The sequence below is a fragment of the Podarcis liolepis genome (genome assembly GCF_965112155.1).
Source record: "Podarcis liolepis genome assembly, chromosome: 13".
NCBI lineage: Eukaryota > Metazoa > Chordata > Lepidosauria > Squamata > Lacertidae > Podarcis > Podarcis liolepis.
The window spans coordinates 37205999-37233375 of record NC_139573.1 but is presented as its reverse complement, the minus strand read 5'-3'; the positions used below and the strand labels follow the sequence as shown (position 1 = coordinate 37233375).

Genomic DNA, 27377 nt, shown 5'->3' with positions numbered 1-27377 from the left:
TTTCCTGTCTCTGTCCTTAGCGGCCTAGGACCCTCGTACCTACGGGACCGCCTCTCCCAGTATGCCCCACGGAGAGCCTCAAGGTCCATAAATAGTCCCGGGCCCTAAGGAAGTTAGATTAGCTTCAACCAGAGCCAGGGCCTTTTCAACTCTGGCTCCGGCCTGGTGGAACGCTCTGCCTCATGAGACCAGGGCCCTGCAGGATCTGATTTCTTTCCGCAGGGCCTGTAAGACAGAGTTGTTCCGCCTGGCCTTTGGCTTGGAGCCAATTTGATTCCCTCCCCCTCTTTCTTTTTTCCTTTTCCTTTCTCCTCCTGTGATGAGGCTGCATTTTAATATTTTAACGTTTCAGTAATTTAATTGTATTTAATCTTGTTTTTAAGTTGTATTCATTCAACTTGTTTTTATTATTGCTTGTTAGCCACCCTGAGCCCGACCTTGGCTGGGGAGGGCGGGGTATAAATAAAAAGTATTATTATTATTATTATTATTATTAGCGCCTCTGACTTCTGAGTGCTCTTTCTGCTCAGCTTCCCAACTCCTGACCTTGCCTAACTGCTTCCTACCTCATAGCTCAGTGGTAGAGCGCATGGTTTGTAAGCAAAAAGGTCCTGGGTTCAACCCCCATCATCTTCAGGTGAAGCCCTGGAGAGCTGCTGCCAGCCAGTGCAGACAGTGGTCTGACTCAGTATAAGCCAACTTTCCTTTCTTTCTGTGTATAAGGCTGTTTTGTTCACCCTGAGCAAACCTTCCGTTTTTCTGACCACCATGCTGACTTTCAGCATGTTGTGATTGGCCCCTTCCGCCTCGGCACTTAAAATATTTATTGAGCCTTCTCTGACATCACGGCTGTAAAGCCCAATAGCTGCGTCCGCCTCTGGGCCAATGGGAGGCCAGTAACCAGTTGTCCTATTGTCTTCTCCCTCCAGGCCAGCAGAAGAGCCAATGGAGGCCGAGCCCGTGTTGTGAAGTGCCAAGACTTTGATTTGTGTAGCTGTCACTCTGTGGGTTAATTGGTAATTCTGTGAGTCCATTTAAAAAAACAGCAGCAGCAGCAGCAACAGCAACAACTACTACGAATTGATTTTTTTTTTAATCTATTAAAAAAAAAAAGGAAAAAAAAGAGTTGCACTGGAGAAAACGAGCCCATGTGTGTGTGTGCGTGATCGCGTCAGTCTCCTGGCATATGTTCTCACCAGCATCACCATTTTGTCCTAACTCTTTAAGGATTTTTGTGAGGGGAATGGTGGTGAGGTAGGGGCTTTCATGCAAGCATCTCCTCTCTTGTTCCATTCTTAAGACATCATTCCCTCTCCCTTCCTGCTCCCCCGCCTCCCTGGCCGCTAAACTCACCCCCTTCTCAGGGTTCGTGCAAGCCATTTTGCTACCCTAGGTAACAAAAAAATAATTTTCACACACACACATACATACATATATATACACACAAACACACACTACATTTCTTCCTTGGAGGTTGTCCCAGTTTCAGATTCTCTCCCCTTAACTTCATGCAAGTGGGTTATTATTATTGTTGTTGTTGTTGTTATTCTTATTTTGCTCCATTCACTTGTTTGTGGAGTGAGGGGCGTAATAGGTTGCAGTCAGGAAATCTGGGGAGGGGGCTTGCAATTGCTTCCACACCTCTCTCGGGTCTAGGGCAGGAGCGGGGAGTTGCGTGTCCCCCTTTAGGGATTTCCCAAGACGCCTGGAGCACCCTTGGGACTCTTGCTGCCCTAGGCAGCCACCTGTACTGCCTCTTGGGCTGGGCCGGACCTGCCCCTTCTTGCCATTTCTCTGCTCCGGGTTTTTGCACATTGAGATGGGCATCCGAAAGCAAACCCACCCCGCTTCCCAAATGCCTTTCCCCCTGCCTCCAGTTCCTACCCTTTGGCAGTTTCTCACTTCTTCCCCCTCCCCTGCGACGTTAGATCCAAACAGTTTTGGGTTTAAATCCTACCTATGTTGCCTCAACCGCGTATCTTTCTCCCGACCCATTTCAGCTGTTAAAAAAAAAGTGTTCCTCAGTATTGTATAGTCCTCCTGAATTAATCTCTAGGAGAAGAAACCCCCCGAGGTTGAGGAGAAAGGGGGGAGAAATAAAAAGTGTGCCTTTAAGTCGTTTTTGTTAATGCCTTAAATTCCCTGTGAGGTTTGCTTCTCCTCCGCCATCCCTTCCTCTTTCCCTCCCTCCCTCCCACCATCCCTGCTTAAGTTAACCATCTCTAAGGGAGATCACCCTGTACAAACGTGGGAAGGAATCACGTGTAAATCCCCAGCACCAATGCGCATTGGGCCTGATCCAGCTGTAGCTGTAAACAAAGGGTTATCAAGCAAACTAGTCTGGGGACAATGTGGGTGGGTGTATCGATTCAAACATACACCAAGAGAGAGCTTTCAGAACTGTGTGTTGCGACAATGTTAAGTGTGTTGGCTGCAGGCGCTCCCCGCGCTCCTCCTGGGGCTGGAGAGGGGTTCGTTTAACCTCTGGTTTGCTAGTAAAACTGAATTACCGTGTCACGAAGTGATGGAGAGCCGAATGACTGTGTCACAGAAAGATGCGTGTCCAAAAAGTGTGTCGCCAAACTTGAAAAATTTGGAAAGCTCTGCACTAGGATGTTCGTTCAGAGCAATGCAATGCAGAATCTGATTTGGTGCCTACATTCCCAATCTGGCAAGCGATATCTCCATACAGGCCTGTTTACGAGCGTGCATCTACCTTAGCTGGATCATGCCATGTGTCATTAAATCCCATTTGTAATGAAGATAACTGCTTATGTTGATTGTTTCATGACCAATGCTTTCTTGAGGATTTCTCTCTCTTCTTTCCTCTCTCTCTCTCTCTTTCTCTTTCCTCCTACTTCCCTCCGTCATCGTTCGAAAGATTCCTCGTCATTTATTGTAAATAATTTGATTTCTTGTATCGCGTGCACAAACTTTGTTTCGATGAAACTTTTTTGTCCATTCATAAAGAAAAAGAAAAAAAAGGAGAAAAAAAAAGAAAAGAAAAAAAGGAGAGAATTTCTTTGCTGTCACTTCACCAGCCAAAAAATGAAAGAAAAGAAATGAAAAGAAAAATGTTTTGGGGCAGGGGAATAAAAAAACCATAGAGCAATTTTAGCTTTTAAAAGAAATGGATATAAAGAAAAAAAAGGTATATAATTTTATTACAGATGTATTATTTAATAGTATTTTTTTAACTTGTACCACCAAACTCTCCTTTCCTTTGGAAAGTTGCTAGCAGGGATAAGGCAACAAGGGAGAAGATGGGGCTTGGTATTGTTTTCACTAATTCAGGGCAATGGGATTTCTAAGCTGTGCGTGGTGGGGGAGGGTACTGGGGATGGGGGGGACGGGACATTGTGTGGAATGTGAGACTGTGATGTGTTTTTTAGCTGCACTTACGGTTGTTATCCTTGCCAGGGTCTGCTTTAGGGATCCTCTGGGTTTGCTTTGGTTTAAATTCATCCAAGGGTCCCATGTGGGAGAGGTGGAGGGTTGCAAAGATGCTCCATCGCATGATGGAGGTGATCACACACATAGCCATGATGAACAAAAAGAGTGGGGCTAGTAGGCGGGTCTTCCCTCCCTCCCTCCCTCCCTTCCTTCCTTCCTTCCTTCCTTCCTTCCTTCCTTCCTTTGGAGCTGTGGGAGACAGCCAGTAGAGGGAGCCATAGAACTTGCCCAGGGCAGAAAAGACATTCATTGCCCTGGTTTTATTTATGAGGCACAACCCATGCCTGAAGGCAAGATCCTTGCAGTGCCCAGCATGCAGAAAGCCTTCCAAGCCAGGGAGAAGGGAAGTGGGAACGCAGACCTCACCCATCAACATGAAAATATATGTTTTGGCCCATCAGGGTACCAGGGGGCAGCCTGGCCACTTCTAGGAAGCGTTTAGTCACAGGTGCAGCAGTGGGTGGGTGAACGTCCATGTGCTCAGCCTTCTGCTGCTTTAAAAAACAAACATGGGTTGGACTCCAGAGTACATAAGCTCAGGGATGGGGGACTTGGTTGGTTTCCCAGCTCCCACTGACCATTGGGCCACGCTTGGCTGGGGCTGGTGGAGCCCAACAAAGTGAGAGTCACAAGTTCCCGTTCACTGACACAAGCAGAGCACCACCCCACCGCCTGTGGGATAAAGCCCAGGGTTATACATGTTTTGCCATGCTGCTGCTCTTGCGTGTATGGAGTATTTTCAGCTGCTTTAGGTTTCAGGGGAGAAAGCAGGCTAAGACGTGGAAAAAACAAATGGCTCGGCGTGGTCTGTTTCTGCAGACAGCAGTCTTTTGCCCTCCTATTTTGTTTCGACTAGAGACACAAAAATGAGAGATAAGTCACGGAAAAGGCAATGAGGTCAGGAACAGGCCCCTCTCTGTAGCTGTGGCATGAAACACCCTAACCCTTAAATTAGAGCCACCCCAAGGCACCTTTTGCCTTCGGGTTTTGTTCTTTGTTTTTAAGCTGCCTTATCTTCATTTGGTTGCTGGTTTTGCAGATTCTTGTCCACCCTTCAAAGGCTGTGGTGCTGACATGATGAGAGGCAGGAACGGGCAGTGTGTGTGTGTGTGTGTGTGTGTGTGTGTGTACGCAAAGCCAGCAAGAGGTCTGTTTGGAAAATAAAAGGTGGGAGAGAAAATCCTCACGTGGATGAGGTTCAGAATTCGTGCATCAGAGCAGGGATGGGGGAACCTGCGCCCCTCCAGGTGTTGTGTTGAGGTACGACTCCCATCAGCCCCAGCCAGCGTGGTTCCCCAAGTAGCCGGGGATGATGGGAGTCGTCGGCAAACAACATTTGGAGCGCCACGGGTTCTTCCCTTCCCTGGCAAAGAGAAACTTCTGTGGTTAAATTACCCAGCGTGTTCATGTTAGATACTGAGGACCCTCTAAGCAAGAATCCAGCTAACTGAGCGGTAAGAGATATGGCAGTGTTCCCCCTTAACTTCTGATCAGTTCTTAATTTCATACCTTTTTAAATCCATGTACATGCACAGGTGTACATTTTGCAGGAATAGTGAGGAAAAATAAGCCATATGGGGAGAAGGAGGGGGAAGCAGTAAAATGTATCCTAAGCCAGAAATCCCTATATATTTGTCTCAGTCGTCATTGCAAGACAGGTGATGCCCCCCTCTACTTCTGAAGCACCAGACCCGTTATCATCACCATTGCTGTTTATTTAAGATGTTTTAACCTGTGTTGTAAACCGCTTAAGCTAAAGGAAACCGGTATATAATAAATTGTCCCCCCAAATAATGAGCAAATAAGTGCAACAGCAGGAGATGTGCTTGTGGGTGACCCATGCCTTTTTAAAAGGCCATCCCATAAGATGACCTGACTTTAGCACCTCAGCACCCATAGATAGCTCTGCTTGGGCTTTCAGAAGAGATCTTTCTCGTGGTAGCAGCCTTCTGTTGCTGCAAGAAGCGGCACCGTTCTCCCGACTTTTTGCTCCTCCTCGGCCTCCGTGCTGCCCTTGTAAAACTCAGCAGGCAAGAGCGTCAGGGCAAAAACGAGAATGAGTTGGCTGTGGCTCCACCTCCTGCTGACCTCTCTGCCTTCTGCCTCAGTGAGCAACAGCCACTACCTGCTCCAGAACAGGGATAGGACCAATTCCTGAGGGTAGGTTCATTTGAGAGCTTCCCACATCTCCACCTTGTACCTTTTAGAGTGGGCAGATGGATGCACCTTTAAACAGGACTTTGCATGGGGTGAGTGTCTCACCTCCCCCCAGAGGGAGCCTGGTATTTCCCAAATATCTTCCAATTGTCATTGACAGATCAGTGATTTGAACAGTGAGCTCAGTTGGCTGTGCAGTTCCTCCAGTCTTCAGATGAGTCTTTTTGTAAGAAATAAAGCGAGAGCAGTGTGAACATTTATTCATTTAAATGCAGTGCTTTTTTTCTGGGGGGACGCAGACCCCTAAATCTTTGTACTTTTGTCCATTTACTGTATTTATTTCCCCCGATCTGAACTATAAAATGGTGATTTCCTTGAGTCAAAATGAGAGTACCCCTAAACATTTTTTAATAGGAAAAAAGCACTGTTTAAATGTTTCTCGCTTCATGTATTTATTTTTTAAAAAAGAACTGCATCTGAAAAGCAGCTATGGCAATGGGGGCGGAGGAAGGTTTGTGACATCCCAGGCACAAGCCAATCGGCACTGTTCGCCACAGTATGGCAGAACCGTTTGCCGTGAACTCGATTCTGCGCAAGGACTTCCACATCTGTGTACAATAGTGATTGTGCTTCCGTAATGACTCGGCTGCTCCAGTAACGCGCGTCTTCACCTGTCCTTAATTTATGCTTAGTCAAATGTACAACACCCAGTAGATGTGAAAGGGAAGTACAATGTGGTGTGTGGTTTTGCAGCCTCCCCGGTGCAGATGGCTTAGCAAAGTCCCCTGAATGGCTTGCCTAAGCTGTCATTTCTGCTGTGTGGAGAAGCAGGGAAACAGGTTTTGCATCTGTATTGCGTAGCTTGCAGAAATTTGATGCAGTGCCTCCCGCAAGGCACCTATCTGCACACCCCTGTCACAAAGGTCTTGCACTCTACATTTTCACTAGCTTCACAGTAGACAGATGGATAGATAGATATTTGTGATATCACACTACAAATACCTGAAGGCCTGTCACACAGAAGAGGGCAAATACTTGTTATTGGCTCCCCCCAAAGGGGAGGACTAGATCTAATGGACTTCTTACAAGTGGGTAAAATTGGGCTGAATATTAAACTTCTTGGTTAATTGTAAGTGCACTTCAAATACAGTGGTACCTTGGTTCCCGAACGGCTTAGTTGACGAACAAATCAGCTAGCAGGCGCCGCAAACCCAGAAGTAAGTGTTCCGGTTTGTGAACGTTTTTCGGAAGCTGAACGTCTGTTTTGGCTGTTGGTGTTGTTTTCAGGGCCAATCGGAAGTTGCGCCTTGGTTTTCAAACATTTTGGAAGTCGAACAGACTGAGTTCGAGAACAAAGGTACCACTGTACCTCAAAAGAGTTTTGGGTTCTTGATTCCCCCACTTGGAGCAGGAGATCAGACTTGACAGCCTACTAGATCTCTTCCAACTTTCAGTCAGTGGAAATAACAGCAACAATGCCCATCCTTTTAGATAAGCTTCAGCAACTTAAACTTCAACATTAAAAGCAGTTAAAACAATTAAATTACTACCGATGGATGGATGGGTGCTTGCTGTGTTCTCCCTTGCAATCCTGGAATAAGTGCACTTGCCTGTTTCCCCTCTAGTTAACATTTTGAAGCACTTGCTATCAGTGGCAAAAGTGTGGTTTTGGGGGGCGAGCAGAGCAGATCACAAATGCAAGGATTTGTTTGGGTAGATGCCATCATACTCCCAGTTTAAAATACACCCATAAATGCCCCTTTGGAGGATCAAGGAACTTTTCTTGGTGGTATTTTGGACACTGTAAGAAGAAAGTGAGGATTTCTCTTCTTTAAAGAGCTGTGTCAGTTTCCTGAGCGAGCCTTCCTTGGGGGGCTTGGAATGAAGCTATAAAACCACATACACTTTATATGCTGCTGGCCTGCCCTCCCATCTCCAGTTGCAAGTTTGAATTCTGGTTGTGGATAGAGAAGTTAACCTAAGATCTAAGTTCCAGGGTGTGAGGCCTGGTGCCCTACAAAGATAGGAGTGGTTGACTAGGCCAGGCCTAACTCCTGAATGCCTTCAATCATGGCCCAAAATTTGTATTGACCAATGGCAGACGGCCTTTGTATGACTGATATTGAATACTGTTGTCATTGGCCAATCAAAATTCTTTTGTGAAGAGTTCCTGCTCATCCACTCCTCCAGATAGGAACCTTGAAGTATCCCACACGCCTTCCTTTTTCTGATGGGACCAGGATGAGGATGTTGTCTTGGTTGTTAAGAGCTAGAGCATGCTCAAACATGGTGTTTGAGAAACCTCGTCCTCATGTATCCAGACTTCAGTTGCAATGAGGTTGTTCGTCATGACTTGACATAGTTCCCGCTGAAATCAGTGAGGCTTTTAGTGCAGGGTCCCCCAAACTTGGCTGTCTTTTCTGTTTTTGGACTAGAACGCCCATCATCCATAGCTAGCAGGACTCATGGTCAGGAATTATGAGAATTGTAGTCCAAGCTTGGGAAACACTGCTTCAGTGAACTGAACACAGCAACAGGGAACCTGCAGCCTTCTAGGTGCTATTGGACTACAACTCCCATCATCCCTCACCATTGGCTATGCTGATGGGAGATGAAGTCCAACAGCAAGTTCCCCTTTGCCGATTGAACCCAATGAGTGTCCTTAGCTGGAGTGCCGTCAAGGTAGCTCACTGGTTTGACACAAGCCAAGGTAGATGTCTGCTATGGCAGAATAAAGTGGGAGCAGAGGTGTAATAAAGAGCAGGGACAATGAGGAAGCCTCTTATTTGAATCAGGGCTATGGGGTTTCCTGTGGTCAGGTCTGTGGCTGGTCATAGAGAGAGGCAATTGCCCAGAGTGCTCAAATCCTTCCTGTCCACCCACAAAGGAGATGCAGGCGTTTCCTTTGTCCTCGTTAGCAGGCAGTTCCCTGACCCACATCTCCTTTTTGCAGGTCCACCAATGGGCTTGTGGAAAACCGCCGTGCAGGCCCAGAGCTCTGCGCAAGGCTGCATGCTTCCTTCTGTCCCTATGGCTAAACTCTGCCTTGCACACTGGGGCTTCCAGATGTGGATGTCTAGCAGCAGCAGCATGTTGGAGGGGAGAGGGCGAGCCATGGATTTTCATGTGCATTGTTGTCATTCCCCCCGCCCTTCCACGCTGCACATGTTTTGTGTCCAGTACGCCTGTTTCTGCACCGACGTGGCTTTTACGTTCATGGTTTTCGTTAAGGCAGGTATCAAATGAAATCCCACCATTGGGATTGTACGGCTCGTTCACCCAGAGCAATAGAAACTCCAGCAAAAGCTGAGGTCAGGCAGTGTGTGTTCCGCAGAACTCGCAGGTAGGGCTTGTCACGTCTACATTTTTCCACCTCCTCTTTTTTTTTAGGGTGGGTGGGAAGATAAATAGCCACCAGCCATATTTTTCATCTTGGTTTTTTTTAAAAAAAAAATTCTAGGGGGAGGAGGGTGGGAAGTCAGAACTGGCCAAAAGTAGCAACTCCTTCGAAAAGCCATGAGTCTTTAAGACAACAGCATGGAACAAGTTGTGTGTTTGTGTGTGTGTGCGTGCGTTACAGCTCCTGTTTTGTGGAAGATTCCACACCAGTATTAAGTTGCCAAGGGGGCTGTTTCCGTGGAGGGGAAGAGGGACTTTGTCAAAAAACACAACACCAATCCTCTAACCAGCCCCTTTCTCATGTTGTTGAAAGATGCCCCCACAAGTGGGAATAACTGTAATTTTATTTTATTTTTCCTGCTTTTTCCCTCCTGCTTTCTGTCTCTTTCTCTTTCTCTCTGTTTTATCTCGCTCTGGATACAATTTTCAGTTGAGTATTTTGTAATATGTTCCAATGTTTGTCCTTGTGTAAATAAAATTGTTTCTGGCAATATCCCGTTGTAGAATTGATGTGTGGAGGAGCTGTCTGGGCTTTTTCCCCCTATGTGAGTCTTGTGTCCACTTCCCAGACTAGCAGGACCCAGCGACTAAAATGTGTGAATGTCTGTCCTGAATATCCCACCCGTTTCGCTTCACCGGATCGTCCCTGGTTCTGCTGTTGGCAGAGAGAAAGAAAAACTACACGTGCCTCTGGGGCAGGAGGCGTTTCTAGAACAAGAAAAGCCAACTTGGGACTGTATACACAACCGTGCATTTAAGCCACATGACACACACATACCCCAAGAATCCAGGGAAACATAGCTTGTTAAGGTTGCCAGGAATTGCAGCTCTGCAACAAGTAATCTATAGTTCCCATGATTCTTTAGGAGAAGGCATGTGCTTTAAATACCGCATTTTTCGCTCTATAAGACGCATCAGACCATAAGATGCACCTAGCTTTTGGAGGAGGAAAACAAGAAAAAAATATTCTGGGATTGCTGCGCAGCGTGCATTTGCTCCATAAGACGCACACACATTTCCCCTTACCTTTTAGGAGGGAAAAAGTGAGTCTTATAGAGCAAAAAATACGGTATATGGTGTGTATGCAAGCATGGTGTCCTCCACATCTTGCTGGATCACGACTCCAATCATCCCTGACCATTGGCCATGTTGGCCGGGGCTGATGGGAGGTGGAAAAATGTAGCACCTGAAGGCTACCCCGTGCTAGAGACTCTGTGGAGGGTGCTGGATCCTGAAAAATGACGACAATTTGAACTCGCACAGCTTTAATAAGTGTACCTTCCAAAGGCAACAATGGGGACAAAACCAAGATAGCGATTTGCTAGGGATACCAGAAAAATATGCCTCTTTTGAGGGACGCGGGTGGTGCTGTGGGCTTGCCGATCAGGTCGGCGGTTCGAATCCCTGCAACGGGTGAGCTCCCGTTGCTCGGCCCCTGCTCCTGTCAACCTAGCAGTTTGAAAGCATGTCAAAGTGCAAGTAGATAAATAGGTACCACTCCGGCGGGAAGGTAAACGGCATTTCCGTGCGCTGCTCTGGTTCGTCAGAAGCAGCTTAGTCATGCTGGCCACATGACCCGGAAGCTCCCTCGGCCAATAAAGCGAGATGAGCGCCGCAACCCCAGAGTTGGCCACGACTGGACCTAATGGTCAGGGGTCCCCTTTACCCTTATGCTTCTTTTGGAATTTTAAAAAAATCCATATGTTCAAAAAGCAGGAATACAAATGGGACCTGAAACAACAGAGTGCAAGGTGGGAGTGCTGCAGTTCAGGGTTTGAACCATCCATGGATTCCCCCCCCCCCATTCCATTTCCTTTCCTCCTCTTCCTCTCTCTCCCACCACGTTTTTCCAGTCATCCAGTATTCTGTGCCCACTGAGCAAACTTAGCCTTAACGATACCTTCCATCTGCCTGTGTCATTTTGTCTATATAGAAGTATCTACATTTGGAGGGCGGATGCACTGCTAGTTTATCACCAGTCTTCCCCCAAACTTGTACACGTGTGAGATTTTGCCCCAGGCCTCTCATAAATCCCCACTGGTTTTCCTTGGCTGCGAGCTTTGTCTGTTTTTCCACAGTTCTCACTAGTGGATATGCCAGAGGCGGAGGGAGGCAGTGCAAAACACAGCCTGAATGCTGTGAAAACTTATTTGCAGCAGCAGCTTTCTTTTTAATAAAAGACTTCTATATCCTGTGCTCCTTAAAAAAAAAAAAAAGTCTAGCAACTCCTTCAGATTCCTTCTCAAAAGCATGTGCTGGCAAATTACTACATGACAAGCTGTGAATGCAAACTTTATTATGATACCAATATTCAGGATTGATAGATACAGTGCTTTTTTTTTCTTTAAAAAATGTCTAGGGGTACTCTCATTTTCCTACTCCTATTGAAATACTGCCCCTCAATGAGGCCAAATTTAGATTCACAAAATGTTTAGGGGTATGCGTCCCCCCCCCCAGGAAAAAAAATCACTGGATAGATAGATATAGATAGATAGATAAGCTTTGGCAAAAACTGGAAGAAACAAAGGGAAAGAAGTCTTAAGACTACAGGTGGGGAAACCTATGTTGGATTTAACCCCAGCCAACACAACCAATGGTCATGGATGATGGGAGTTGTAGTCCTGCAACAGGAGGAGAACCACAGGTTGCCTTAGGCAGTGTTACTCAGTCACTTTTTCTGGTGCGCTGGACCCAAAATGCCAAGGCAGTCCCCCCAATCCGTGCAGGTATGGCTTTTTGCGATTGCCGACACTGTTTTAAAACCGTGGCTGTAGCTTGCAAAACACAAAGATGGGGTGCTAATCTGTTGTGTGCAAGCGAGTTGACGGGTTTCTTTAATTTTCTTAATGCACGTACAGTCATGATTGCTAACTAATGTGCCGACAACGACTGAAGGGAGGCAAAGGCTTAGCTAGCCAGCCTTAAAGGCTGTGCCAGTATATTGCAACTACAATGCTTCCTAAGCAACTGGGACTTAGGTGGGAAGCATTGGGTGAGGAGGTGGCCTGTTTCCCCTTTGAGGGAAATCGGGGAGTTCGATTCTCCCAATGTTTATGTCTTGCGGTCGTCCATGAAACATTTCCATAGGTATGTAGTAGAAAGGGCTGTTGCAGTCACGTCAAATCTTTGGGGGTGTTAAAATGCCTCGACACCCATTAAACAGCAGGAAAGAGTGCAGTGGTTTTTTAAAAATGGGATTCTCTGCCCAGCAAAGGGGGATTCAAGGGGAGGTGGTGGGTTTTTTGGTAAGGCTGTTTTATAGACGAGGTCAGACTGAGTGAACGGACTCGTTTTACTTGAGGAAATCTCTCCTGTGTTGGAAAAATCTTACCTCACGCTGGAAGGAACAGAGCCTTGAGGGTAAAGCAAAGGGTTGCTGTGGGCTTCCTTGCCTATGTCTCCCCTGCTGGCTACTCTCGGTGGGGCGGCCCCGTGCTGGAGGTCAGAGCGTGGAACGCTTTGGGGAGCAGCGCGATCACCACCCACGGGAAGATGGCATACTTCGCAAAACTCAGCCCGTACCAAAGAGCCACGTTCTGCGGCTGGGCCACATCGCTCAGCAGCCGCAGGACCACGAGGGACAGCGCGGCGCAGCAGAGCCTCTGGGACCAGCCGGGCCTTTCGCCTTTGAGCTGGGTGTAGTACGACGACTGAAAGGCCAGGCCGAGGCCGAGGGCAGTGGCCGTGTCGCGGCACAGGGACGAGAAGGGCCGTGTCTCCATGCGGATCCACTCTGGGTTCGTGCACCACTTGGTAGCGAGGCCGATGGACCTGGGAGGAGAGCAAGGAAGAGAAACAAGTAGGTCAGGCAGGCAGAGGGGAACGAAATCACGCAGGGCATACCAGAAGTGGATAAGGAAAAGAACTTTCTTTCTGCCTCTCTCATCATACTGGAGCTCTGGGCCACCTAATGAACCTGAATGCTGGAAGATTCAGGGCAGGCAAAAAGAAGAACTTCTTTGCATAGTGCATAGAATAGCTTAATATTCTTTAAAATGTGTTTGTGGGAAGGGGGGTTGTTATGTACTGAGTTGGATAGGATCCAAAAGGCAACAGTCTGATTGGTCCTAGAACAATAGGATTCAGAATGCAGCAGTCTGATTGGTCCTAGAACAATAGGGTCCAGAATGCAGCAGTCTGATTGGTCCACAGGAGCCACCCAATCCAGCTCCAGGTGGAAGTGAATCCGCAACCTGATTGGCCTACAGGTGAATCCCGGAATTAGCCAATCACGTGGGGCCCATTGTGTAAATAATGTATATAAAGCAGACATTCTGGGGGAACTTCCATTCCTCCCACCACTATGAGCTGAATAAAGAGCATGAAATCCACTCTCGACTCCGAGTATATTTCAGGGGTTATTGTTTTGTTTTTGCTTTAACTCTTTAATTTTGTGCTTTTATCCTGTATTTTTAATCTTGCGAACCGCCCTGAAATCTTCGGGCAAAGGGCGCTATATAAATGTAATTGAAAACGATAAGAACAACTCTACAATTCTGTTTTACGATTCTGCAGTTTTGGGGACTACAACTCCCATCATTCCTAGCCAGCAGGACCAGTGGTCTGGGATGATGGGAACTGTAGTCCAAAAACAGCTTTGGGGCCCAGGTTTGGGATGTAACACTGATGTAAGGGAACCAGCACCTGGGATAGAACTTAAGAGATATCCTAAGATTTCTGAAGCCAAGAAACTTTGTATCAGAGGGTGCGTTGTGCTTTTCTTCATCTCCATTTTGAGAAGCCAAGCTAAACTGACATTTCGGTGACTATAGCCATATTTTGGGACGTTTTGAGAAGTATTTTTAAGAGGCAGGAGAAATGGAGCAGTGTGGGGCGTTTAGAAAACCAGCTATGTGACCCCAAAATCCACCCGCCACCAGCTATACAGATGTCCTTTTGCTAGGCAGATTGCACCTCCATGCACAACGCCAATGAGATGAAGGTTAACATGCGCAGGAAGGGTGTGGAATGTAGAGTCGGAGGCACAAAACAGCAACCGCCATCGCTGGGGGAAAAAGGAGTCCACGTGGATGGCCCTGCAGCCCAGTGTCCCATCTCCCTGGCGGAAGGAACTCACCAGCTGAGATCTACGCCGAGAGCAACCAACGCCCAATAGGACACGATGCCGCTTAGCAGGAGAGACAGCGAAGCCCACATGAAGAAGCTGAGTTTCCTCTCTAGCGGGACTCGGGACTCTAGCAGCCAGCCCAGGATGATCGCTGGCAGGCAGTGAGAGATCCCGGGGGGGGGGGGGGAGGAAGAGGAGAGAAGTGAGAAAAGGGGGAAATGCAACATAGAGCCCCCAGTTCTATGGCTGGGTTCTCCTCATTGCCCTCCATATCTAAGCCAGGAGTCGGCAGATTTTAGGATCCCAGATTTTAGAACCCAGAGGACCCCCAACAGTAGCCAGATGCAAAGCAGTGGCTCAGGAAGGTGAATAATTAAGAGGAAATAAATAATAATAATAATAATAATAATAATAATAATAATAATAATAATAATAAATATTATTTCTACCCTGCCCATGTGGCTGGGTTTCCCCAACCAGTCTGGGTGGCTTCCAGCAAAATATTAAAATACAATAATTCATCAAATATTAAAAGCTTCCCTAAACAGGGCTGCCTTCAGATGTCTTCTAAAAGTCAGATAGTTGTTTATTTCCTTGACATCTAGTGGGAGGGTGTTCCACAGGGCGGGTGCCACTACTGAGAAGGCCCTCTGCCTGGTTCCCTGTAACTTCGCTTCTCGCAGTGAGGGAACCGCCAGAAGGCCCTCGGAGCTGGACCTCAGTGTCTGGGCTGAACAATGGGGGGTGAAGACGCTCCTTCAGGTATACTGGGCCATTTAGGGCTTTAAAAGTCAGCACCAACACTTGAATTGTGCTTGGAAACGTACTGAGAGCCAATGAAGATATTTCAGGACCAGTGTTATATGGTCTCGGCGGCTGCTCCCAGTCACCAGTCTAGCTGCCGCATTCTGGATTAGTTGTAGTTTCTGGGTCACCTTCAAAGGTAACCCCACATAGAGCGCATTGCAGTAGTCCAAGCCGGAGATAACCAGAGCATGCACCACTCTGGCGAGGCAGTCTGCAGGCAGGTAGGGTCTCAGCCTGCGTACCAGATGGAGCTGGTAGACAGCTGCCCAGGACACAGAACTGACCTGCACCTCCATTGAAAGCTGTGAGTCCAAAATGACTCCCAGACTGCGCACCTGCTCCTTCAGGGGCACAGTTACCCCATTCAGGACCAGGGAGTCCTCCACACCCACCTGCCCCGTCCCCCCAAAACAGTACTTCTGTCTTGTCAGGATTCAACCTCAATCTGTTAGCCGCCATCCATCCTCCAATGTCCCTCTGGGTTCCTGCCCACCTCCCCAGTACCAGAACTGGAGTTTACACACAGATCCTTTGGCACATGTACGCCTAACCCTTTTTGCCCCTCGAGCGTTCTTGATTTCAGCGGCCTGATTAAAGAGGGAAGGAAAAAGCTTTCTGCAATCACGACTGGGAAATCTTTGGATCTGAGGCAGAGGAGAAATTCTGAGCAGTCCGAGGTCACCTCTTCCCTCATTCAGGATTGTTTCCCACAAGCCTCTGTGGTTTGTTTCTGAGCCTGGCTGGGGGCGGGGGGGAACGTTCATCTCTAAACTGGACCTATAGCACTGTTAACGGTCCTCATGAAGACACAAAGCAAGGCCCTTCTGCAAAGGATGCTGGGATATCAAAGCACAGGCAGCAGAGATGGCCGCCGGCCGCCACAGTGTACCCACCTGTCAAGATGCCGCCAACGACTTGGTGGGGGAAATGAGCGAGGATGAAGATGCGAGAGAGGCCTACAGCCAGCAGGAAGACGAGATAAGCTGTAAAGGGCCCAGCCTTCACGACCCAGCTGAAAGAGGCAAAAAAAAGGGGGGGGAGAGTGGGATTTTACTTATTTTTATTCAAATTTATTCTTTACCTTTATTTTCCTGCAGGAAGCTCAAGGTTAGGGCTGATGGGAGTTGTAGTCCAACAATATCTAGAGCAGGCATGGGCAAATTCGACCTTCCAGATGTTTTGAGACTACAATTCCCACCATCCCTGACCACTGGTCCTGTTATCTAGGGATGAGGGGAGTTGTAGTCCCAAAACATCTGGAGGGCCGAGTTTGCCTATGCCTGACCTAGAGGGCCCAAGTTGCCCACCTCTTGGCACATGCCACTGACCGACCCACCCAATGTCAGCTCAAAAATTCACTGCACCTGTTTTGATTTTATGCACCAACATTACATAAAGGAAAAAGAGGTCGGGGGGAAAGGCCAATACAGTGGTGCCTCGCAAGACGAAAAGAATCCGTTCTGTGATTCTCTTCGTCTAGCGGTTTTTTCGTCTTGCGAAGCAAGCCCATTGAAGGATTAGCGGATTAGCGCTATTGGCGCTTTTAGCGGCTTATCTGCTGATCGGATCAGCTGATAAGTGGCTTAGCGGCTTAGAAAAAGGGGGAGGAAAGGGGAAAAAAACCAGCAGGAACTCGCAAGCGAAGCAAGCCCATAGGAAATTCGTTTTGCGAAGCACCTCCAAAATGGAAAACTCTTTCGTCTAGCGAGTTTTCCGTCTTGCGAGGCATTCGTCTTGCGGGGCACCACTGTATATACTGTATTGGCCTGAATATAAGCCACACTTTCCCCCCAAATGCCAACCATGAAAAGTTAAAGTGCGGCTTATATTCGCGACCTTAAAAAAATTATCCAGTACGCAGCCAGGAGCGCGGGGCAAACAGAACCAGGAGCGCAACAAAGTGGCGCCCGCCCTGCGCATATTTCCCCGTCCTCTCCCCCAAGAAGGGAGAGAGCAAAGAAGGGAGGCGGCTTATATTCGGGTGCGGCCAATACAGTATGTGGCCTGTCCCTGGATCAAGGGACTTTTCTTCTTTTAAGTTCTCAAAGCTCTTAACCTAGCTCAAGGTTGTCATCTCAACTACCTCCGGATGTTTACCTGAGAATCAATCACAGCCAGTCCGTCATTTGAAAAACAAAACTTTAGATCTGTCTTGTGCCCCCAAATGGCAACTAGATATTCCACTCTGGTGACTGCAACTTGGTTTAAGGAGCCTTCTGGCTGCCTGGCTTATACAGTGGTAAAGGAAAAGGTAAAGGAGCCACTGACCATTAGGTCCAGTCGTGGCCGACTCTGGGGTTGCGGCGCTCATCTCACTTTATTGGCCAAGGGAGCTGGCGTACAGCTTCCAGGTCGTATGGCCAGCATGACTAAGCCACTTCTGGCGAACCAGAGCAGCGCATGGAAATACCGTTTACCTTCCCACTGGAGCGGCACCTATTTATCTACTTGCCTTTGACAGGCTTTCGAACTGCTAGGTTGGCAGGAGCAGGGACCGAGCAATGGGAGCTCACCCCGTCGCAGGGATTCGAACCGCCGACCTTCTGATCGGCAAGTCCTAGGCTCTGTGGTTTAACCCCCAGCGCCACCCACGTCCTTTATACAGTGGTACCTCAGGTTAAGTACTTAATTCGTTCTGGAGGTCTGTTCTTAACCTGAAACTGTTCTTAACCTGAAGCACCACTTTAGCTAATGGGGCCTCCTGCTGACACTGCACCGCCGGAGCACGATTTCTGTACTCATCCTGAGGTAAAGTTCTTAACCGAAGGTACTATTTTCGGGTTAGCGGAGTCTGTAACCTGAAGCGTATGTAACCCGAGGTACCACTGTATATCTAAGTTTCTAACACTGGACCGCCAGTCGCTCCTAGGCTAACCTGCCTCACAGGGTTTCGGTGAGGAGGGAAAAAAGAGGGGAAGCGGAAAGACCCATGAGTTCCTTGGAGGAAAGGCGAAATGCAAATGTAATAAATAACGAAATAAATAAGGTATACAATGCTATTGTAAAGTAAGAGGGGACGGGGGAAAGGGAAGGAGGACTGGGAATGTGAGTGGCCGAGATACGGAGACATACCTTTTGGAGTGCTGCGATATCCGTGCGGTCAGTGCGGTCACCACTGGCCACAGAGCCGTGCCTGTGATCATGCAGTGGCCAGAGGGGCTTCCTGCAGGAAAAAAGGCATTGGATTAGGGTTTTTTCCCCCTCTCTCTTTCTCTCTTTTAATCAGCATGCTTGGGAGACTGCCCTGCTTTGCAACAGACGAACCACAGACGAGTCGACCTTTCGGTCCCTGCCAACTCTGGAAACCAAGGCATGGCCTGGGTGGGGTGGAGGGCTGGAGACAGGCCTGGTGGTCTATGTGGAGGTTCTCCCCCTTGCTCTGTTGGCAGCTGGTCTGGGGCGAATCAAACGCCAGCAGAGAATTACCAGGAGGCGTTCCAGTGAAAACCACCAGCCCAGGCGATTTCAGAAAAGTCTCAGGCGAATTCCTGAAGGTCCACAGATACCTCAGAACCACGCAGCGCTTGGCCATCACAATGGAGCAAAGCAAACATGGGACATCCACAGAAACCTTTACCGAAACCTTTTTTAAAAATTAAAAAAATAAACAAAACCAGCCTGGAACAGTCAGCCTGCTGGCTTCTCAAAAGTTTGCGCCGCCTCTTGAAGCCGTCAGGCCTCAACTATTTGCCTCCCTCACAGCAGCTCTAAGTTTATTAGCCAAGTACACAAACAGGCAGCTCCGTTCTACGTCAAGAGTTTGATCTTCCTGACAGATGTGGCATTCAAACTTCTTCACCGCAGGCCAACATTTCGTTTTGCCGAGAGAGAAAGCTGGCCAACTATTCCTGTCCAGCAAGTGGGCATGGAATTTTTATTTCTTATTTGTAAATGTGCCAATAACTCAACTTTGTTCGAACCGCAAGGACATAATCTTTCTTCATTCGGGGCCCAACTAAGCTCCCTTTGAGGACCTCTTATTTATTTGTTTAAGCTCTTTTTCTGGCTTCTTGAGTTGTGGCATGTTTGTCTCGCCATTCTTCCAAAGCAGGGATGGTGAACCTGTGGACATCTAAGCAGAGGCACCCCACCCTCACCCTAGCCTGTATTTTGGCAGAACAAATGTGGCAACCCTACTTCAAATGTACAATACGGATGGGGTCCCGAGTTCAAGTGCTCGCCTGGTCATGAAGCCCACGGGCTGAGCAAACTCATTATCAATCTAATTAGTCTCACACAGTTGCTCTTCAATCAAAACGGGGGAGCGGGTGGAGCTTGCATGCCACCACGACATCTATAGATCAGGGATGACGATTCTGTGAGACCTTCAGATGTTGTTGAGCTCTACCTCCCATCAGTCCTAGCCAGCATGGCCAATGGTCAGGGAAGCAAACCAAAAACCAAAAAGACCCCCACAGAAGCCATACTGATTCGCTATTTCAGCCACATTTCCCAGCTAAAGAGGCCGATAAGTAGACTTTTCTTGAGGTGGCTCCAATAAACCGAGTCTGAGGAGCCTAGAAGAATTCACCAATGTTTACACAGCTAATAACTCTGTGCCTGAAAGGAGGCTTTAGAAAGAAATCAAACCTGCCTTCTGCTTGGATGTGCAAAACTAATAGGCTAGCAGGCAACTGGCTTTCAAAGCAATTTATTTTGTGGAACCCCAACTAGCCCCTATGTGTCCTAAGCCCCATGCCTCTGAGCCACAAAACAGCTGTACCAGCATTTTGCCAGGTGTGTGTGTGATATTTAATGCCAAGGATATCATATAACTTTAGAGCTGGAAGGACTTTTGGATCTCATCTAGTCCAGATGTCAGGAACAGAGTTTTCTGAACTACAACTTCCATCAGCCCCACCTAATACGTCCAACATTCAGGGATGTTGGACAGTTGAATAACATTGGGAAGGCCACAGATTCTCCTTGCCCAGGGTAGACAGTACTTACCTAGATGGACCAACGTCTGTCATGACATAAGGCAGTTTCCTATGTTACCCGTTCCATTCATTATTATTATATTTTGTTTGTTTATATGCCGCCCATCTGACTGGGTTTCCCCACCCCTCTGGGTGACTTCCAACAAATTAAAACCTCAAACGGATGAGGCTGATGGAACATGCGGAAATGGCTAAAATGGCCGGAAGAGTCAGAAATCAGGAAGACCAAATTTTTAATAAGGGGGGGGGAATTTATAACTCATCTTAAAGACCATTGTAGGCAATTAAAATCATTAGTAGGATTGGAATATAACTTGTAGTTTAAGGCTGAATTCTGGACATAACGGAAGAAGTAAAGGATTTGGATTATCATAAAAGATGTGGGAGGAAATGATTAATAATAGGACCCACAAAGGGGAGGATGGAAGTCCAGGAGATTCCTTGGAATCTTGTTTTTATGATTTATGTTTGATATATCTCTGTAAAAATTTAATTTGAAAAACCAAATAAATAAATTTTTAAAACAAAAATAAAACATCAAATACAGTGAAACAGCAAACATTAAAAACTTCCCTAAATAGGGCTGCCTTCGGATATCTTCCAAAAGTCAGATAGTTGTTTATTTCCTTGACACCTGGCGGGAAGGCGTTCTACAGGGCGGGTGCCACCACTGAGAAGGCCATCTGTCTGGTTTCCTGTAACCTCACTCCTCACAGCGAGGGAACTGCCAGAAGGCCCTCAGTGTCCGGGCTGAATAACAGGGGTGGAGAAACTCCTTCAGGTATGCAGGACTGAGGCCATTTAGGCCATTAAGTCAGCACCAACACTTTGAATTGTGCTCGGAAACCTACCGGGAGCCAATGTAGATCTGCGGGACCTGACATCTTTCCGCAGGGCCTGCAAGACAGAGTTGTTCTGCCAGGCCTTTGGTCAGGGCGCAGCCTGACTCCCTCCTCTGGCAACCTGCACAGAATTTTGCTTAATTGGTTGCCATCAATTTGATTTAATTAATTTTTATAATGAAATATTTTTAGATTGTGCGACTATTTGACTGTTTGATTATTTGATTGTTGTTAGCCGCCCTGAGCCCGGCTTCGGCTGGGGAGGGCGGGATATAAATAAAATTTATTATTATTATTATTATTAGAACTGGTGTTACATGGGCCCGGTGGCCGCTCCCAGTTATCAATCTGGCAGCTGCAATTTGGGTTAGTTGTAGTTTCTGAATCACTACCACATGACTGAGACAAGCAATGTGTGAGGGTCCTCAGTAGCGTGGCTTCAAGGTTTTTTTTTTGGGTCATTGGGCAAGTTGTTCTCACTGCCCCATTCTTCCTTGTGTGGGTCTTTCTCCTCTTCTCCACTGATTCTGCTGCCACCCATTGGCTGACCTCTCCTTCTGGCATCCAATCGGTGCCATCGCCCAAAGTGGACATGGGCACAGGGAGGTCATTTTTGCTCCTCTCATTGCTCACTTGGGAGAGGGTGAGTGAATAGGCAGCAACAGCGAGGAATAACAGAGCCAAGAAGCTCCAAGGATTAGTAATGAGCCACAGTTGGACCGTGGGCCTCAACAGGTACACAACGATGCTGAAGCATCACCATCGGCCTGGTTACTTATGGACAAAGGTGTGCTGGGAAGTTCTTTCCCCATCCCTATTTAATCCTCACAACAACCCTGTGAGGTGGGCTATACTGAGAGATAAGAGATAACTGACTTCATGCCTGAGTGGGGATTTGAACTCTGGTCTGACACTCTAACCACTAAACCACACCGGCTTTCTATGCTGTGAAGGGATGATGAGCTGCTTGTGCGTAAAATCGTAGTCCCTCAGAGTTTGTTCAAGTCCACAAACCTCTGTCTGTGACGGAGCCCCTCAGACATGGCTCCTCTAGTCACTGGCAGATTCCGACAGTGGCTGCTTTCGGAATCGCTTCCAACATAAAAGCTCCTTAACGGAAACACGTCTTCTGGACTCGCGGCGTGACAGTTTCCGGCGAGGAGTGGGTCTCCCTATGGGAGCTTCAGATACCTCCCCACTGTTCTTGCTGGACGTGTCCCTGAGCCCTCCCTCCTGCTCGCTTTCCCTCAGAGATCCACCTCTCCCCCTGCTGGTTCCTGCTTCAGCTGCTGGGTCTCTCCCAGCCTCCGTGAGCCCTTCCACCACCTGTCCCTCCGATGGCAGTTCCCTGACATATGCTTTCTACATTGCAGGCAGACGAATTGCAGCATCTAATCCAACCTTTCATTTGTCCCCAAGACAGCAGGTGAACAACTCAAAAGATGCTGCCCCAGTATAACATATAAGCTGGTGGGACAGACTGCTCGCCTGTCTCTCAAAACCGATCGCCGCACGAAAGGAATTAAGGGACCCAATCATTTTTCAACCACAAAAGCCCAGATTGACTGACGATTTGAACCTTCTCTCCAGCGACAGACCTGGCCCTGTTTCACAGCTTGCAGGGAACTGGCGGAGGGTGACTTCCTCCTTCCTTGAAAACCCAGACTCGTAGATCCACCAGAAAGGCCGTTCGCCAAACAAAAACCTGCGGAGAGGGAGAACATAATATTAAGAGAGAACAAGGGACAAGTGGATTCGATGCTTTCCGAGTTCCAGGAGCTTTTAAGTTTACTTTTCATTTGATTTGCTGCTCTTACTGTCAACAGCTGCTTTTCCAGCCCACGGCAACCTTGTGCCTTCCAGATGTTTCGGACCGCAACTCCCATGAGCCTCAGCACCCTCCAGTCACACTGAGTGGGACTGATGGGTGCTGTAGTCCAAAATATCTGGTGGGAATCTAGGTTGCAGAAGGCTGGCTGATGTGGCCATTGTGAGCTTTTAAAACACACACGTATATAACATTTTAGTAATTAGTATAGAAAATCCCTAAGTATTGTAAAGTGGGATGTAGCTTAATTAAACACATAAATGGAAGGCAGCAACTTCTACATGTTATCTCCCTTTACGTACATGCACAAGCACTGCCAACCCTGGTACCATGGTAATATTTATTTAAATCAGTACAGTGGTACCTCGGGTTACATACGCTTCTGGTTACATACGCTTCAGGTTACACACTCTGCTAACCCAAAAATAGTGCTTCAGGTTAAGAACAGAAATTGGGCTCCGGTGGCACAGCAGCAGCAGGAGGCCCCGTTAACTAAAGTGGCGCTTCAGGTTAAGAACAGCTTCAGGTTAAGAACGGACCTCCGGAACGAATTAAGTACTTAACCTGAGGTACTACTGTATTGCCATGGAAGGAGTGGCAGTTGTTAGAAGCTGGCAATGTGTGCCAGGCCACCTGGAGGGTGTGGGTGTCTTACCTCACCATCCCCTTCTGGCCGAAGTACAGTGGTACCTCTGGTTAAGAACTTAATTTGTTCTGGAGGTCCGTTCTTAACCTGAAACTGTTCTTAACCTGAGAACCACTTTAGCTAATGGGGCCTCCCACTGCTGCCATGCCATGCCACTGCCGCTCGATTTCTGTTCTCATCCTGAAGCAAAGTTCTTAACCCGAGGTACTATTTCTGGGTGAGTGGAGTCTGTAAACTGAAGCATCTGTAACCCGAGGTACCACTGTAGCTCCAAGGACTAATCAGCATCCTCAAAACTGAGAGAACCGAACTTTGTTAAGGAATCGAAATTAACAAAACACTTGATCACGAGCCAAAAGTCCCCTATCAAGGTGAAGTGACTTTAGAGCACTGATTTGCAGCTGCCGTTTTGATTTCCCACAATGCCCTGGACATAACATGGCTTCAGGAGATTATGGGAAATTAAAATGGCAGCTGCCCACTACTAATTAGAGCGGCGGTTTTGAAAAAAGGCCCAGGAGACAGTGTCAGAAACAGGCCCTGCTTTTAGGGATGCTTTTAGCCTACTAACATCAGAAGAAGGGGTGGCGGCTATGCAGTTAACTTTTCCTGAGGCTTGGCGCACTTTCAGGAGCAGCTGGGACCTATGGACAACTGGCCTTGCGTGGTGGCAGCTTCTCCAACCTTCTCCTGAGACCAAGAGCGAGTCCCAATGGTTATTAAAGCCTGGGATGTTTGTTTTGTGACCTTTGCTTTCTCCTCTCACCATTTAGAGACTAAGTTGAGCCATTCTGAGATCAAACCCAGCCAAAGGACTTTGACTCCAACCTTCCGGTCGAGCAGGAAATAAGCGAGAGGGAAATAAATGATGATGACGCTCTTTGGGTCACCCATGAAGGTCATCCAAAGCCAAAAATCCTCCAGCCCAGGCAGGCTAGTCTGAAGCACCTCTGCAAACCAGATTCCAGAGGTGTAGAATACGTCCATAGTGGTGAAGCTGGAAAAGATGGTGAGACTGGTTAGGATACAGGAAATGCTTACTGCGAAATCTTGGTGAGCTGGTGCCTTGATGCTGCAAATGGGGTCCATCCCATTGCCACGAACATGCTTAGTAATCTGCCATGCCTGACTCAGAGGGAGTGATGAAGTTGGGTGTCATCAGCATATTGATCACACCTCACTCCAAATACCTGAAGATCTTCCCCAGATCTTCATTCCTGTAGATCAGGAATCGACCTGTGGCCTTCCAACTGTTGTTGAACTCCCAACACCAGCCAGTGTTAGAAATTCAGGTATATAAACTAGACACCAAAGGTTATAGTCACCAAAATAGAACGTCTTATAAAAGAATGGAAACGGTTTATTTACAATTAAACTGAACATTGACAGGATTACTGTAATAACTTGCAGATTTATAATAGTAAATATTTAAAGTAGACGAATAAACGAGCAAATTAAGTTAATTTGGATATGCAGAAAATATTAAAAAATAAATTTAAGGAACCGCATAAAGAGGAGGAATACGAGTTTTGAAATGTTAAAATGACTGTAAAATTACTGAAATGTATTAAAACTGAAAATCATAAAAAAGACAAAACAAAACAAAATGGAATGTCTAGTTGCCATTTTCTGGGAAAGATGGCTCTGATGTCTTGTTTTTCAAATGATGGAGTGACTGTGATTGATTCTCAGTTAGACATATGGCTAGTTCAGAGATCTAACTTGAGCTAGGTTAAGAACTTAAAAGAAGAAAAGCCACTTGATCCAGGGGCAGTCTACATATATATTGGCCTATTCTGACCTCTTTTTGTTAAGGGGGACACGGACCGTTCATGACATAAGAATATTCTCCACAACTGTGAGCAGGGCAGTGGGGTGGGATAAGTGAAGACAAGCTGCAACAATTAAGTATAACGTCGTTCACAGCTCCTGCTCAGGCTGCAGAAGAAAAGCATTTTGGTTCCTGAAATTTATTCTGATTGTGCAGATAAAACATAAGAGATAGAATTCTGCAGTATTAGTGTGCGACAACATTCAAGATTCAATGATTCCCCAGGCATGCACTTACACATGGTAGAGATCTCAGGAGCCCTGGAGCTTATATCCAGCATCAGCCCTAACTATAAGCTCCACAGGTGAATGGTACCTTGGGGGGCATCTAACTTTGGGGTAGAAGCCAGGGGTTGCCCAGAGGACTCCCAAGGAGAGGAGAGGAGACGAGAGGAGGCTGAGGGAACCCTCCACAAGGGAGGGTGTTCGAAAAAGGGTGAGGGGCTGCCCGGTTTGCAGGCAAGGGGTGACATAACTGGCCTCCTGATCCCCAAAGGGTGTGACGCAGAAAGAATGTAGTTGGTCAAAGGAGCCGTGGACTCAAGAAGTTTGAAAACCTCTGGCCAGGGCTGGATTTAGGTTTGATGAGGCCCTACACTACTGAAGGTAATAGGGCCTTTTATATGTCCAGCTGTCCTATGTCAACAACAAATTGTCGCTGTTTTTTGTGTTGAATATATGCTATATGGTAATTTATGGACCTAATAGGTCCATACACAACACAAAACACTGTTGCTGTATGTAGGTTTCCGTTTATTTGTTTTTTATCTTGTATTTTGGAAATGTATATCCAGGTTTTTCCCCCTTTAAATTTGTTTTTTTGGGGGGGCAAGAGAGTGGGGCCCTAAGCTATAGCTTGCTTAGCTTATACGTAAATCCGGCACTCCCTCTGGCCTAAACTGAAGCAACAGAGTGAGAGAAGCCAGTAAGGAAACCAGAGACTTCCTGGTCCGTTATGGGCTTTTAGCAGCCAGCTACACTAGTCTAACCCCGGTGGCTTCCTGCAAGAGACGCTGGAAATAGCAACGTAGGAGTCTACATAGGCTTAACCTCCTGGCACAACTACAACTCCCAAAATTCGTAGGAAAAAGCAGCGAACCCACGACAAGCCCCCAAAATACTCTTTAATGGGTGCCAGGAGTTACATTTGTTGTAAACTTAACATGGCTGGGTTTTCCCCCCACTCCATGTTCCCCCAAAGTCTTGGGCCGGTGATGTTAGGAAACATTCATATAATCGATTGCACTTTTCAAAAAGCTCAGCCTCATTGCTTCCATTAAAAGGATGCGTTTGCAAACCATTTTAGCTATCTAGACTGGGAAGGGAAAGTTCCCTCTCCCTTTTTTTGCTCTTTTCCCTTCCTCCCCCAGCAGCCCTTTCCCTTATAGCTCTCCGCTGCCGCTCCCGACCCTCCTGGCTCGCCCCTTCCCACCACCATCGCACTTCCCATCCGCTCCACGCCCACTCCCATTACCTGCAATTGCCGGGATCCGCTTTGCCCACGACTTTGAATGGAAAAACTACATTTCCCAGAAACCTCAGAGGCACGGAGGACCCGGCATCCGGCTTGGTTACCGGGCGGGGTAAGGGACATTCCTCCGAACTCACGCTGGCCTCTCCAGGGCTCGCGGGGTTTGGGCTCGTTTTATCTCGCATCATGCATTATTTTCTGGTGTGTCTCTAGACCGCTGTGTGCATCGTTTACGTAGCAAACAAACAGACAAATACATACATACATACATACTGATCGCAGTAGCATTTTATTAAAATGCGATTTGAAATGACTACAAGTGTCCGCCCCCCCGTCTGCATGAGCAATGCAATAGGTTTGAAGGTGGGTAAGCACATAGATTTAGTTACTGAAATAATAATAATTATTATTATTATTATTATTATTATTATTATTTATATCCCGCCCTCCCCAGCCGAAGCCGGGCTCAGAGCGGCTAACAACAGAAATAATACAGCATTCTAAAATCAATTCATTATAAGAATTCTAAGGTCTCAGAAATAAATGATCATTAAGTGCACAAGGTAAAACACACATACAGTACATAGGTATATAAACCATATATCTGAAATAGTACAGGAGAGCAATCCTGAAGCTATCTTGATTCTTGTTTAGTCGTGTCCGACTCTTCGTCACCCCATGGACCAGAGCACGCCAGGCACTCCTGTCTTCCACTGCCTCCCACAGTTATTGATTCTTGATGACCCCAAATATTTCCTCTGCAGAAGGGGAAACCTTTTCCCAGTATTTCTTTTCACTTACAAATCCTGCCTTAAGGGCATATTTTGTGTCTGAATAGGGTGTGCCTGTGATCTGAATTCAGTAACTTAAGGTAGTTAACATCTCAGAAGAATTATCACACTGGCCAGGTGATGCAATCAGTGACCATTATCAGGC

At 47.2% G+C, this 27377-nt stretch overlaps 2 protein-coding genes across 11 annotated transcripts in view; one reads left to right on the top strand and one right to left on the bottom strand.

The window, feature by feature from the left end:
- Nucleotides 1–9502, top strand: part of HDAC5 (histone deacetylase 5) — a 126039-nt gene extending 116537 nt beyond the window's left edge. For all 10 annotated transcript variants that reach the window (XM_083469498.1, XM_083469503.1, XM_083469499.1 and 7 more), the window contains one exon: nucleotides 930–9502. In XM_083469498.1, coding sequence (XP_083325624.1) covers nucleotides 930–969 — 40 coding nt within the window. In that variant the 3' untranslated portion in view covers nucleotides 970–9502. The remainder of the gene's footprint in view (nucleotides 1–929) is intronic.
- Nucleotides 9503–11285: 1783 nt separating this feature from the next.
- G6PC3 (glucose-6-phosphatase catalytic subunit 3) lies at nucleotides 11286–26626 on the bottom strand (the record flags this gene model as incomplete). The annotated part of the gene is made up of 7 exons (XM_083470093.1): nucleotides 11286–12780; nucleotides 14087–14228; nucleotides 15778–15896; nucleotides 17957–18047; nucleotides 22265–22371; nucleotides 23907–24137; nucleotides 26445–26626. 7 exons carry the CDS (start codon nucleotides 26624–26626, stop codon nucleotides 12420–12422), a joined length of 1233 nt encoding a protein of 410 aa, XP_083326219.1. The 3' UTR covers nucleotides 11286–12419.
- Nucleotides 26627–27377: the final 751 nt, after the last annotated feature.